The sequence below is a fragment of the Somniosus microcephalus genome, chromosome 7 (assembly GCF_052327205.1).
Source record: "Somniosus microcephalus isolate GS21.2 chromosome 7, FLI_Smic_1.0, whole genome shotgun sequence".
In the NCBI taxonomy this organism is placed as follows: domain Eukaryota; kingdom Metazoa; phylum Chordata; class Chondrichthyes; order Squaliformes; family Somniosidae; genus Somniosus; species Somniosus microcephalus.
Genome location: NC_140993.1, coordinates 70,275,356 through 70,289,023, shown reverse-complemented (window position 1 = coordinate 70,289,023; position 13,668 = coordinate 70,275,356). Strand labels below are relative to the sequence as shown.

At 48.0% G+C, this 13,668-nt stretch overlaps 1 protein-coding gene across 1 annotated transcript in view; it reads left to right on the top strand.

Annotated features, from left to right (window-relative positions):
• Positions 1-13,668, top strand: part of LOC147114705 (D-serine dehydratase) — a 144,483-nt gene that overhangs the window by 94,488 nt on the left and 36,327 nt on the right. Inside the window, 1 exon segment of the mRNA XM_085992108.1 lies at positions 4,569-4,690. Within this exon segment, the coding sequence (XP_085848234.1) occupies positions 4,569-4,690 (122 nt within the window).

The window sequence follows — 13,668 nt, the reverse complement described above, 5'->3', positions numbered from 1 at the left end:
ACTCACACACACACACATTCACCTACACACACACACATTCACCTACACACTCACACACACAAATTCATCTACACACTCACATGGAAACATAGAAGATAGGAGCAGGAGTAGGCCATTCAGCCCCTCGAGCCTGTTCCGCCATTTAATTAGATCATGGCTGATCATCCAAATTCAGTACCCTGTCCCTGCTTTCTCCCCATTTCCCTTGACCCCTTTAGCCTTAAGAAATATATCTAACTCCTTCTTGAATATATTTAATAAGCTGGCCTCAACTGCCTTGTGTGGTAGAGAAGTCCACAGGTTCACCACTCTCTGGCTGAAGAAATTCCTCATCTCAGTCCTAAATGGCTTACCCCTTATCCTTAGACTGTGACCCCTGGTTCTGGACTCCCCCGCCATCGGGAACATCCTTCCTGCATCTAGTCTGTCTAGTCCTGTTAGAATTTTACAAGTTTTAATGAGATCCCCTCTCATTCTTCTAAACTCTAGCGAATATAAGCCTAATCGACCCAATCTCTCTTCATACGTCATTCCTGCCATCCCAGGTATCAGTCTGGTAAATATTCGCTGCACTCTCTCCATGGCAAGAACATCCTTCCTCAGATATGGCGACGAAAACTGCACACAATACTCAAGGTGTGGTCTCACTAAGGCCCTGTACAACTACAGCAAGACATCCTTGTTCCTGTGCTCAAACCCTCTCGCTACGAAGGCCAACATACCATTTGCCTTCTTAACCGTCTGCTGCACCTGCATGCTTACCTTCAGCGACTGGTGCACAAGGACACCCAGGTCTCATTGCACTTCCCCTTTTCCCAATGTATTGCCACTCAGATAATAATCTGTCTTCCTGTTTTTGCCACCAAAGTGGATAACCTCGCATTTATCCATGTTATATTTTATCTGCCATGCATCTGCCCAATCACCCAACCTGTCCAAATCATACTGGAGTTTCTCTGCATCCTCCTCACAGCACACATGCCCACCCAGCTTTGTGTCATCTGCAAACTTGGAGATATTACATCTAGTTCCCTCGTCTAGATCATTAATATATATTGTGAATAGCTGGGGTCCTAGCACCGATCCCTGCGGTACCCCACTAGTCACTGCCTGCCATTCGGAAAAAGACCCGTTTATTCCAACTCTTTGCTTCCTGTCTGCCAACCAGTTCTCTATCCAAGTCAGTACCTTACCCCTAATCCGATGTGCTTTAACTTTGCACGCCAATCTCTTATGCGGGACCTTATCGAAGGCCTTCTGAAAGTCCAAGTGCACCACATCCACTGGTTCTCCCTTATCTATTCTACCAGTTACATCCTCAAAAAATTCCAGTAGATTAGTCAAGCATGATTTACCTTTTGTAAATCCATGTTGACTTTGTCCGATCCTGTCACTGTTTTCCAAGTGCTCTGTTATTACATCTTTTATAATGGACTCTAGCATTTTCCCCACTACCGATGTCAGGCTTACCGGTCTATAATTCCCTGTTTCCTCTCTACCACCTTTTTTAAATAGTGGGGTTACATTAGCTACCCTCCAATCCATGGGAACTGTTCCAGAGTCTATAGAATTTTGGAAGATGACCAGCAATGCATCTACTATTTCTAGGGCCACTTCCTTAAGTACCCTAGGATGTAGATTATCAGGCCCTGGGGATTTATCGGCCTTCAATCCCATCAATTTCCCTAACACCATTTCCCTACAAATACTGATTTCTTTCAATTCCTCCCTCTCATTAGACCTTGTGTTCCCCGACATCTCTGGGAGGTTATTTGTGTCCTCCTTTGTGAAGACAGAACCAAAATATGTATTTAATTGGTCGGCCATTTCTTTGTTCCCCATTATAAATTCCCCTGATTCTGACTGCAAGTGACCTACGCTTGACTTCACCAATCTTTTTCTCTTCACATATCTATAAAAGCTTTTACAGTCAGTTTTTATGTTCCCTGCAAGCTTACTTTCATACTGTATTTTCCCCTTCTTAATTCATCCCTTTGTCCTCCTTTGTTGAATCCTAAACTGCTCCCAATCCTCAGGTTTGCTGCTTTTTCTGGCCAATTTATATGTCTTCTCCTTGGATCTTATGCTATCCCTAATTTCCCTTGCTAGCCACGGTTGAGTCACCTTTTTTGTTTTATTTTTATGCCAAACAGGGATGAACAAATTCTGTAGTTCATCCAGGCGATCTTTAAGTGTTTGCCGTTGCCTATCCACCGTCAACACCAACATATACACACACATTCACCTACACACTCACACATATTCACCTACACACTCACATATACACACATTCACCTACACACTCACACATATTCACCTACACACTCACATATACACACATTCACCTACACACTCACACACACACACATTCACCTACACACTCACACACACACACATTCACCTACACACACACACACATACATTCACCTACACACTCACACACACACATTCACCTACACACTCACACACACACATTCACCTACACACTCACACACACACATTCACCTACACACTCACACACACACACATTCACCTACACACTCACACACACACATTCACCTACACACTCACATATACACACATTCACCTACACACTCACACACACACATTGACCTACACTCACACACACACACATTCACCTACACACTCACACACACACATTCACCTACACACTCACACACACACACATTCACCTACACACTCACACACACATTCACCTACACACTCACACACACACATTCACCTACACACACACACACACATTCACCTATACACTCACACACACACACACACACATTCACCTACACACTCACACACACACATTCACCTACACACACACACACATTCACCTACACACTGACACACACACATTCACTGACACACACTCACACACACACATTCACCTACACACTCACACATTCACCTACACACTCACACATTCACCTACACACTCACACACACACATTCACCTACACACTCACACACACACATTCCCCTACACATTCACACACACACACATTCACCTACACACTCACACACACTCACACACACACATTCACCTACACACTCACACACACCCATTCACCTACACACACACACATTCACCTACACACTCACACACACAGAGGCACATTCACCTACATATACACACACACTCAAGCACATACAGACACATGCACGCACATTCATACATACCAGCACACACTCACATAGACACTTGCACACAGACACACTTGCACACAGACACACTTGCACACTCACATACACACACATTTTCCAGTTGGAGTCACTGGAGAGCGTTCATGAGTGGGACCCTGGATTTTGTTTTTCCCACCCCCAACCCTGGGGATGCGGAGGCCTATTGTAGCCAACTGCCATCAGAGATCAGCTAACAGCACAAACCAAGGATGGAAACTGATCATCAGTTAACCCAGACTGTACCTGCCCTGGGAGTGTTTGATGGGACAGTGTAGAGGGAGCTTTATTCTGTATCTAACCTGTGCTGTACCTGCCCTGGAAGTGTTTGATGGGACAGTGTAGAGGGAGCTTTACTCTGTATCTAACCCGTGCTGTACCTGCCCTGGGAGTGTTTGATGGGACAGTGTAGAGGGAGCTTTATTCTGTATCTAACCCGTGCTGTACCTGCCCTGGAAGTGTTTGATGGGACAGTGTAGAGGGAGCTTTACTCTGTATCTAACCCGTGCTGTACCTGCCCTGGAAGTGTTTGATGGGACAGTGTAGAGGGAGCTTTACTCTGTATCTAACCTGTGCTGTACCTGCTCTGGGAGTGTTTGATGGGACAGTGTAAAGGGAGCTATATTCTGTATCTAACCTGTGCTGTACCTGCCCTGGGAGTGTTTGTTGGGACAGTGCAGAGGGAGCTTTACTCTGTATCTAACCTGTGCTGTACCTGCCCTGGGAGTGTTTGTTGGGACAGTGTAGAGAGAGCTTTACTCTGTATCTAACCCGTGCTGTACCTGCCCTGGGAGTGTTTGTTGGGACAGTGTAGAGGGAGCTTTACTCTGTATCTAACCCGTGCTGTACCTGCCCTGGGAGTGTTTGATGGCACAGTGTAGAGGGAGCTTTACTCTGTATCTAACCCGTGCTGTACCTGCCCTGGGAGTGTTTGTTGGGACAGTGTAGAGGGAGCTTTACTCTGTATCTAACCCGTGCTGTACCTGCCCTGGGAGTGTTTGATGGGACAGTGTAGAGGGAGCTTTACTCTGTATCTAACCCGTGCTGTACCTGCCCTGGGAGTGTTTGATGTGACGGTGTAGAGGGAATGTCAATTGGAAAGTGTTCCAAACTTCAGTAGTGATGTTTTTCATCTCTGTTAAGCTACAAATAAAGTGGAAAAAAGAACATAAGTATTGGAAATCTGAAATAAACAGAGAACGTTCTGGAAACGCACAGCGTACCTGTCAACATCTGAAACAGAGGAACAGCTGAGGGGGAATCTCCACCTGAAATGTTAACCTGTCTTTCTCTTCACACTGCTGAGAGGCCTGCAGTGTGTTACTGGAAATTTCTGTGCATATTGAAGTTGAACAATGCTCATCTCTTTGCAGGTTGGAGAAGGCAGGTGTGAGGTGTCCCCGCTGCAGCATTGGATCGACACCTTCCTGCAGTCACCCCATACCAGACATGGGGCGTCTCGACGAACTCCACCCCGGAAACTACATCTTTTACGGTGAGAACCAATTGTCTTACGGACCATGGCCTAGAAATTCAGTGGGCTGCGCCACCCGTTAGCGCCTTAAGAGGGCGCTAAGTGGGTCGCAAGCCACTGGCCACGCCTCCCGCTAAATTCAGCGGGATGCTAGTGGTGGCGCTAGCCGTTAGCGCTGCGCCGCTACCGATGACGTCATCGGTGTGCGCAGCGCCCCGCTGACGACCCGGCCGCGATATTTAGAAGCGCCCCCTGATTTATTGCCAGACGCTATGTGCGACCGGTTCAGGGGAGCCTACCTGCGGCGCTAGAGGCGCAAATTAAAGGAGAGGTGCGGGGCAGCCATTTTTGTTACTGGCTGCCTGCCAGCACCTCTCCGCGCTGCCGTCCTCGGCCTCCTGAACACCCCCCCCACCCCCCGGCGGAGTACCGGCTGCGTTCCAAGAGCCCGGCACTTCTCCTCGGTGCCGGGCTCTTTTCCCGGCACTCGCGATCCTCGGGGGCCCAGCTGGGCCCCAGATCACGGTGAACAAGGTCCCTCCCCTTTAAGAAGGGGAGGAAGGCCTGCAGTACTGCAGCGTGACGTGCCGCAGTGTGTGGCGCTGCGGCACGTTGCGCAGCGATATTCAGTTGCAGCGCCCCAAGAGGGATGCGGGGCACCTCCAGTAGTGCCGCGCTTCCCTCTGGGGCGCTCCAACTGAATTTCCGGCGGGCGGCCGCGACTGCTTCCGGGGCGCTACTTTTAGCGCCCTGGCGAGGCTGGCGCCCCAAACGGGGCTATAGTGAATTTCTAGGCCCATGTCTTTGTCTGAAGCATCTGCCAAACCTGATCCTGAATGGTGGTCTCCCCAATCCTGGCCTGGTTGAGATAAGCTAAGTCAGCACAGACTGGGGAATCACACTTGGCTTGCATGGCTCTGTATTACAAAGTACCCAACAATTGCCCAATTGGCCATGGAGGGAGGTATGGCTACAAGATAGAGCTTAACAGAAATTTAAGAGACTGCCTCCTGTACTATCTGATTTTGATCAGGATTGATATGTGTAAGTTCACAAAGCTAATTACAGTTGAAGGAGGCCATTCAGCATATTTAGATTCTGATGAAACCTAGAGTCCCCCCGCCACAGTACCTAACTGCCTCCTGAATAACTACTGTTTTTTTGTCCGGTATCTGGGAATGTCTCCCGTCTTGTTATAGCAGCAAATGCAAAAGCCATATTGTAAACAGTGAGGCCTCGCAAACAACAAATGAATAGATAACCAGGTAATCTGGTTGGTTTGTGTGGATGCTGTTGATTGAGGTAGAAAACTGCTGCCCTATCTCCAACCTCCCTTTCCTATCCAAATTCCTCCCAAATCCATGCCCATCTTTCCCGCAACTCCATGTTTGAACCACTTCAATCAGGTTTTTGCCCCTGCCACAGCACTGAAACAGCCCTAATCAAAGTCACAAATGACATCCTCTGTGATTGTGACCGAGGTGCACTATCCCTCCTCATACTTCTCCCAGAGATGCCGAGGAACATAGGCCTAGAAATTCAGTTGGCTGCACCACCCGTTAGCGCCTTAAGAGGGCGCTAAGCGGGACGCTAGTGGTGGGGCTAGCCGTTAGCGCTGCGCCGCTACCGATGATGTCATCGATGTGCACAGCGCCCCGCTAACGCCCCGGCCGCGATATTTAGAAGCGCCCCCTGATTTAACGCCGGGCACTATGTGCGACTGGTTCAGGGGGGCCTACCTGCGGCGGTGGAGGCGCAAATTAAAGGAGAGGTGCGGGGCGGCCATTTTTGTTGCTGGCCGCCTGCCACCACCTCTCTGCGCTGCCATCCCTGGCCTCCTGAACGCCCCCCCCTCCCCCGCGGAGTGCCGGCTGCGTTGCAAGAGCCCGGCACTTCTCCTCGGGGCCGGGCTCTTTTGCCGGCACTCGCGATCCTCAGGGGCCCAGCTGGGCCCCAGATCACGTTGGTGCAGGCCCCTCCCCTTTAAGTAGGGGAGGAAGGCCTGCAGTACTGCAGCGCGATGTGCCGCAGCGTGTGGCGCTGCGGTACGTTGCGCCACGATATTCAGTTGCAGCACCCCAAGAGGGATGCGGGGCGCCTCCAGTAGCGCAGCACTTCCCTTTGGGGCGCTCCAACTGAATTTCCAGCAGGCGGCCGCGAATGCTTCCGGGGCGCTACTTTTAGCGCCCTGGCGAGGCTGGCACCCCAAACGCGGCGCTACTGAATTTCTAGGCCATAGGGTCTAACGAAAGGGAGGAACTGAATGAAATCAGTATGTGTAGGGAAATGGTGTTAGGGAAATTGATGGGATTGAAGGCCAATAAATCCCCAGGGCCTGATAATCTACATCCTAGGGTACTTAAGGAAGTGGCCCTAGAAATAGTAGATGCATTGCTGGTCATCTTCCAAAATTCTATAGGCTCTGGAATAGTTCCCATGGATTGGAGGGTAGCTAATGTAACCCCACTATTTAAAAAAGGTGGTAGAGAGAAAATGGGGAATTATAGACCGGTAAGCCTGACATCGGTAGTGGGGAAAAGGCTAGAGTCCATTATAAAAGATGTAATAGCAGAGCACTTGGAAAACAGTGACAGGACCGGACAAAGTCAACATGGATTTACAAAAGGTAAATCATGCTTGACTAATCTACTGGAATTTTTTGAGAATGTAACTGGTAGAATAGATATGGGAGAACCAGTGGATGTGGTGTACGTGGACTTTCAGAAGGCCTTCGATAAGGTCCCGCATAAGAGATTGGCGTGCAAAGTTAAAGCACATGGGATTGGGGTAAGGTACTGTCTTGGATAGAGAACTGGTTGGCAGACAGGAAGCAAAGAGTTGGAATAAACAGGTCTTTTTCTGAGTGACAGGCAGTGACTAGTGGGGTACCGCAGGGATCGGTGCTAGGACCCCAGCTATTCACAATATATATAAATGATCTAGACAAGGGAACTAGATGTAATATCTCCAAGTTTGCAGACGACACAAAGCTGGGTGGGCGTGTGTGCTGTGAGGAGGATGCAGAGAAACTCCAGTATGATTTGGACAGGTTGGGTGATTGGGCAGATGCATGGCAGATGCAGTATAATGTGGATAAATGCGAGGTTATCCACTTCGGTGGCAAAAACAGGAAGATAGATTATTATCTGAACAGCAATAGATTGGGAAAAGGGGAAGTGCAACGAGACCTGGGTGTCCTTGTGCACCAGTCGCTGAAGGTAAGCATGCGGTTAGGAAGGCAAATGGTATGTTGGCCTTCATAGCAAGAGGATTCGAGTACAGGAGCAAGGATGTCTTGCTGCAGTTGTACAGGGCCTTGGTGAGACCACACCTTGAGTATTGTGTGCAGTTTTAGTCGCCTTATTTGAGGAAGGATGTTCTTGCCATGGAGAGAGTGCAGCGAAGATTTACCAGACTGATACCTGGGATGGCAGGAATGACGTATGAGGTCAATTAGGCTTATATTCGCTAGTGTTTAGAAGAATGAGAGGGGATCTCATTGAAACTTATAAAATTCTAACAGGACTAGACAGACTAGATGCAGGAAGGATGTTCCCGATGGCAGGGGAGTCCAGAACCAGGGGTCACAGTCTAAGGATAAGGGGTAAGCCATTTAGGACTGAGATGAGGAATTTCTTCAGCCAGAGAGTGGTGAACCGGTGGAATTCTCTACCACAGAAGGCAGTTGAGGCCAACTTATTAAATATATTCAAGAAGGAGTTAGATATATTTCTTAAGGCTAAAGGGGTCAAGGGAAATGGGGAGAAAGCAGGGACAGGGTACTGAATTTGGATCATCAGCCATGATCTAATTAAATGGCGGAACAGGCTCGAGGGGCTGAATGGCCTACTCCTGCTCCTATCTTCTATGTTTCCATGTGAGTGTGTAGGTGAATTTATGTGTGTGAGTGTGTAGGTGAATGTGTGTGTGTGTAGGTGAATGTGTGTGTGTGTGAGTGTATAGGAGAATGTGTGTGTGTGTGAGTGTGTAGGTGAATGTGTGTGTGAGTGTATAGGTGAATGTGTGTGTGTGTGAGTGTATAGGTGAATGTGTGTGTGTGTGAGTGTGAGTGTGTTGGTGAATGTGTGTGTGTGTGAGTGTGTGAATGTGTGTGCATGTGAGTGTGTAGGTGAATGTGTGTGTGTGTGTGTGTGAGTGTGTGTAGGTGAATGTGTGTGAGTGTGTAGGTGAATGTGTGTGTGTGTGTATAGGTGAATGTGTGTGTGTGTGAGTGTGAGTGTGTTGGTGAATGTGTGTGTGTGAGTGTGTGAATGTGTGTGCATGTGAGTGTGTAGGTGAATGTGTGCGTATGTGTGTGTGAGTGTGTGTAGGTGAATGTGTGTGAGTGTGTATAGGTGAATGTGTGTGTGTGTGAGTGTGAGTGTGTTGGTGAATGTGTGTGTGTGAGTGTGTGAATGTGTGTGCATGTGAGTGTGTAGGTGAATGTGTGTGTATGTGTGTGTGAGTGTGTGTAGGTGAATGTGTGTGAGTGTGTAGGTGAATGTGTGTGTGTAGGTGAATGTGTGTGTGTGTGAGTGTGTAGGTGAATGTGTGTGTGTGTGTGTGAGTGTGTAGGTGAATGTGTGTGTGTGTGTGTGTGTGTAGGTGAATGTGTGTGTGTGTGTTTGTAGGTGAATGTGTGTGTGTGTGTGTGTGTGTAGGTGAATGTGTGTGTGTGTAGGTGAATGTGTGTGTGTGAGTGTATAGGTGAATGTGTGTGTGTGTGTGTGTGTAGGTGAATGTGTGTGCGTGTGCAGGTGAATGTGTGTGTGTGTGAGTGTAGGTGAATGTGTGTGTGTGTGTGTGCAGGTGAATGTGTTGTGTGTGTGAGTGTAGGTGAATGTGTGTGTGTGAGTGTGTAGGTGAATGTGTGTGTGTGTGAGTGTGTAGGTGAATGTGTGAGTGTGTAGGTGAATGTGTGTGTGAGTGTGTAGGTGAATGTGTGTGTGTGTGAGTGTGTAGGTGAATGTGTGAGTGTGTAGGTGAATGTGTTGTGTGTGTGAGTGTAGGTGAATGTGTGTGTGTGAGTGTGTAGGTGAATGTGTGTGTGTGTGAGTGTGTAGGTGAATGTGTGAGTGTGTAGGTGAATGTGTGTGTGAGTGTGTAGGTGAATGTGTGAGTGTGTAGGTGAATGTGCGTGTGTGTATGTAAGTCTGTAGGTGAATATGTGTGTGTGTGAGTGTGTAGGTGAATGCGTGTGTGTGAGTGTGTTGGTGAATGTGTGTGTGTGAGTGTGTAGGTGAATGTGTGTGTAGGTGAATGTGTGAGTGTGTAGGTGAATGTGTGTGTATGAGTGTGTAGGTGAATGTGTGTGTGTGAGTGTGTAGGTGAATATGTTTCTATGTTTCTATGGCCTCCTGTGCACCCCCCTACCATTGGCGGCTGTGCCTTCAGCTGTCTACGCCCTAAGCTCGAGAATAAGACGCTCGTTAAAAGCTACCTATTTGACCAAGTTTTTAGTCACCCCTCCTAATATCTCCTTCTTTGGCTCAGTGTCATTTTTGTCTAATGACGCTTCTGTGAAGCGCTTTCGGATATTTTTCTAAGTTACAGGCACTATATAAACAGAAGCTATTTAATGTTGGCCAGGATACTTGGAGAAGTCCCTGCTCTTATTGAAATAGGGTATGGGGATTCTTATTCCCAGTTAGACAGGCAAGCAGGACCATATTTCATTACATGGATGTTGTTAGATCCGTGATTCTGAGAGTATGATGTTTTCAAATAACTACACAGATGCTGTAACTTAACAATCAACAGGTGTTTACTGGAGTAGGGTAGTCTCAAGACTGGGGGTACAGAGGCATGCTCAAGGCTTATATACAGGTGTGGTCACTGCCGGTACTACAGTATACAGGAGCTGTAAAAGTAGTTCTCTCTTAAAGGTACATACACTACAATTCCTCCCCTTTTAGATTAGCAGTACCCATAATATTCAAATAACAATTAACACTTTAACATGCACATTAAACAAAAATAGTCCACTTATAGATTCAGTCTTTGGGGCGGCTTCCTGATCCTTTCTGGATAGCGCCTTTCCTGAGGTTCTTGTTCTTGGTGCGGAGGCGATTCTGGCCCCTTTTCGTCGGTTAGTTCATCAGTTTCCACTGCTACTGGTTCTGAGGTAGATGCTACCGGCATGTCGGGTTCATCCCCAGGTACTCGAGACATGGGGTTGACTCGTTCCTGTGACGCTAAGATCTGATCGACGTGGCGTCTCACAATGTTCTCCCTGACATCCACTGTGTACATTAATGGCCCCTGCCTTGTACATATCGTTCCGGGTTGCCACTTCTCTGTTCGATAGTCACGGGCCAAGACTGGTTGCCCTACATTGAAGCTCCTTGTCGGCTTCTCATTGATGTGCTGGAATTGTTTGTCCTCAACATTTCTTCGCACATTTGGTCTGAGCAAGTCCAGACGAGATCTCAACCTTCGGTTAAAGAACATCATGGCCGGGGTCTGGTTGGTAACTGCATGTGTCGCATTTCTGTAGGCTAATAGGAAATTGTCCACCTTATGCTGTAGTGGAATTTCATCGTCGCACATGGCCTTTATCGCCTTTTTAAAGGTTTGTACGAACCTCTCAGCCAATCCATTTGTGGCTGGATGATACGGGGCGGATGTGTAATGCCTTACCCCATTCCTTCTCATAAATTTCCGAAACTCTTCGGACACAAACTGTGGTCCATTATCAGAGCAAATCTGCTCTGGCAAGCCGTTCCTGGCAAATATGGTCCGTAGGACTGCAATCGTTTTCTCTGTAGTGGTTGAGGACATTTTTATCACCTCAGGCCATTTCCAGTGAGCATCCACTGCTATTAAGAACATTGAGTCCATGAATGGACCAGCAAAATCAATATGCACCCGTTGCCATGGAGAGGAGGGCCACTCCCATGGGTGTAGAGGGGCATGTGGTGGTGCATTTTGGACCTTCTGGCATCCTGAGCAGCTCTTGGTTAGGTCCTCGATTTGTTGATTGATCCCCGGCCACCACACATAAGCCCTAGCAAGGCTTTTCATTTTCACCCTTCCCAGATGACCTTCATGAAGCTCATTTAGCACTCTCTCCCTTAACTTGGGTGGAATCACCACTCTGGATCCACACATCACTGTCCCCTGGCATACTGACAGCTGTTCTCTTCTGGATGAGAATGCTGGCAACAGTGAGTCGCCATGTGTTGGCCATCCCCTCACCGTCAAATCATATACCCGAGACAGTGTCGGATCATTGCGGGTCTCCTTCTCTACATCCGTGTTAGTTACTGGCAATCGTTCAATTATTGACGAATAAAATATCTCGATAGGGTCCACTGCTGGTGCTTCCTCCACAGTAGGCAGTGGCAAGCGTGATAGCCCATCAGCGTTTCCATGCTGTTTCGTGCCTTTGTATTCCATTTCATATTGGTTCGCCCCTAGCAAAAGGGATCATCTTTGTAACCGTTGTGCAGTCATCACCGGAACGCCCTTCTTTGGATTAAAGATGGAGACAAGTGGTTGGTGGTCGGTCAGCAAGGTGAACTTCTGCCCATGCAGATAGTGGTTGAATTTTTTTACTCCCCATACTAGGCTGAGGGCCTCCCTGTCAATCTGGGCGTAGTTGCGCTCGGCTGAGGTTAGTGACCGAGACGCAAAGGCTACTGGCCTCTCCAACACGTCTGGGAATTTGTGCGACAGCACCGCTCCAATACCGTAGGGTGATGCATCACATGCCAAACGAATTGGTAGTGCTGGGTTGAAATGGGCCAACACCTCTTTTGATGTGATCAATTCTTTGCACTTCTGGAAAGCTCATTTACGTTCGTCATTCCACTTCCATGGTACCCCTGTTTGCAGTAGGGTGTTCAGTGGGTGTAATACCGTAGACAAATTTGGCAAGAACTTATGGTAGTAGTTTACCAGCCCGAGGAACGACCTAAGTTGTGACACATTTTCCGGTGCTGGAGCCTTGACTACTGCCTCAATCTTTTCAGGGGACTTATGTAACCCCTCTTCATCGATAACGTGGCCACAATACGAGATCTGCTTCTGGAAAAACTCACACTTGTGGCGATTAGCTCGTAGCCCATATTCCTTTAATCTAGTGAGCACCTTCTCCAGGTTGGCGAGGTGATCACTGTCATTTTCGCCCCTAACCAGGATGTCGTCCAAATAACACTGGGTCCGTGGAATCACTTGCAGGACTTGATCCATCGCCCTTTGCCAAATAGCCGGAGCCGATGCTACCCCGAACACCAGCCGGTTGTATTGGTAGAGACCTTTATGAGTGTTGATCGTGAGGTATTGTTTCGAGGCTTCTTCTACCTCCATTTGCAAGTACGCCTGGGCTAGATCAATTTTGGTGAAGCGTTTACCTCCAGATAGCGAGGCGAAAATATCCTCAATTCGTGGAAGCGGATATTGTACCGTGTGAAGGACTGGGTTCACTGTCACCTTAAAATCCCCACAGATGCGGACCTTCTTTGGTTCCCCAGGCGTATTACTCAACGACCTCTTCATTACAGGAACGATGGGTGTAGCCCACTCGCTCCAGTCTACTTTGGACAGTACTCCTGAACGTATGTTCAGTACCCTTCCAGCTCTGCTTCGACGGCTGGTCTGATCGCATAAGGCACTGGTCTGGCCTTAAGAAACTTTGGGCTTGCATTTTCCTCTATTTTAATCGTTGCTGTTATTCCTTTTAGTGTTCCAAGTCCCTCCTGGAACACTTCTTTTGCGTCAGTTAGCATTTTTGACAGTCGTCCAGGTGTGACGTCATCATCCTTTTTGGCCTCAACCTTCAGTGCCTGTATGGAATGCCAATCTAATTGTATCTTCCGGATCCATTCACATCCTAGTAGTGGTGGTCCTCCATCTGGCAATACATATAGGTCCATTTTAGGTATTTCCTGGCCTTTGTATATCACTTCCACCCTTATTTTTCCTTTGGGGTAGACTTTTTGCCCCATGTACGTCTTCAAGACAATCTCTGTAGCTTTCAAGGGTATGTGTGAAAATAG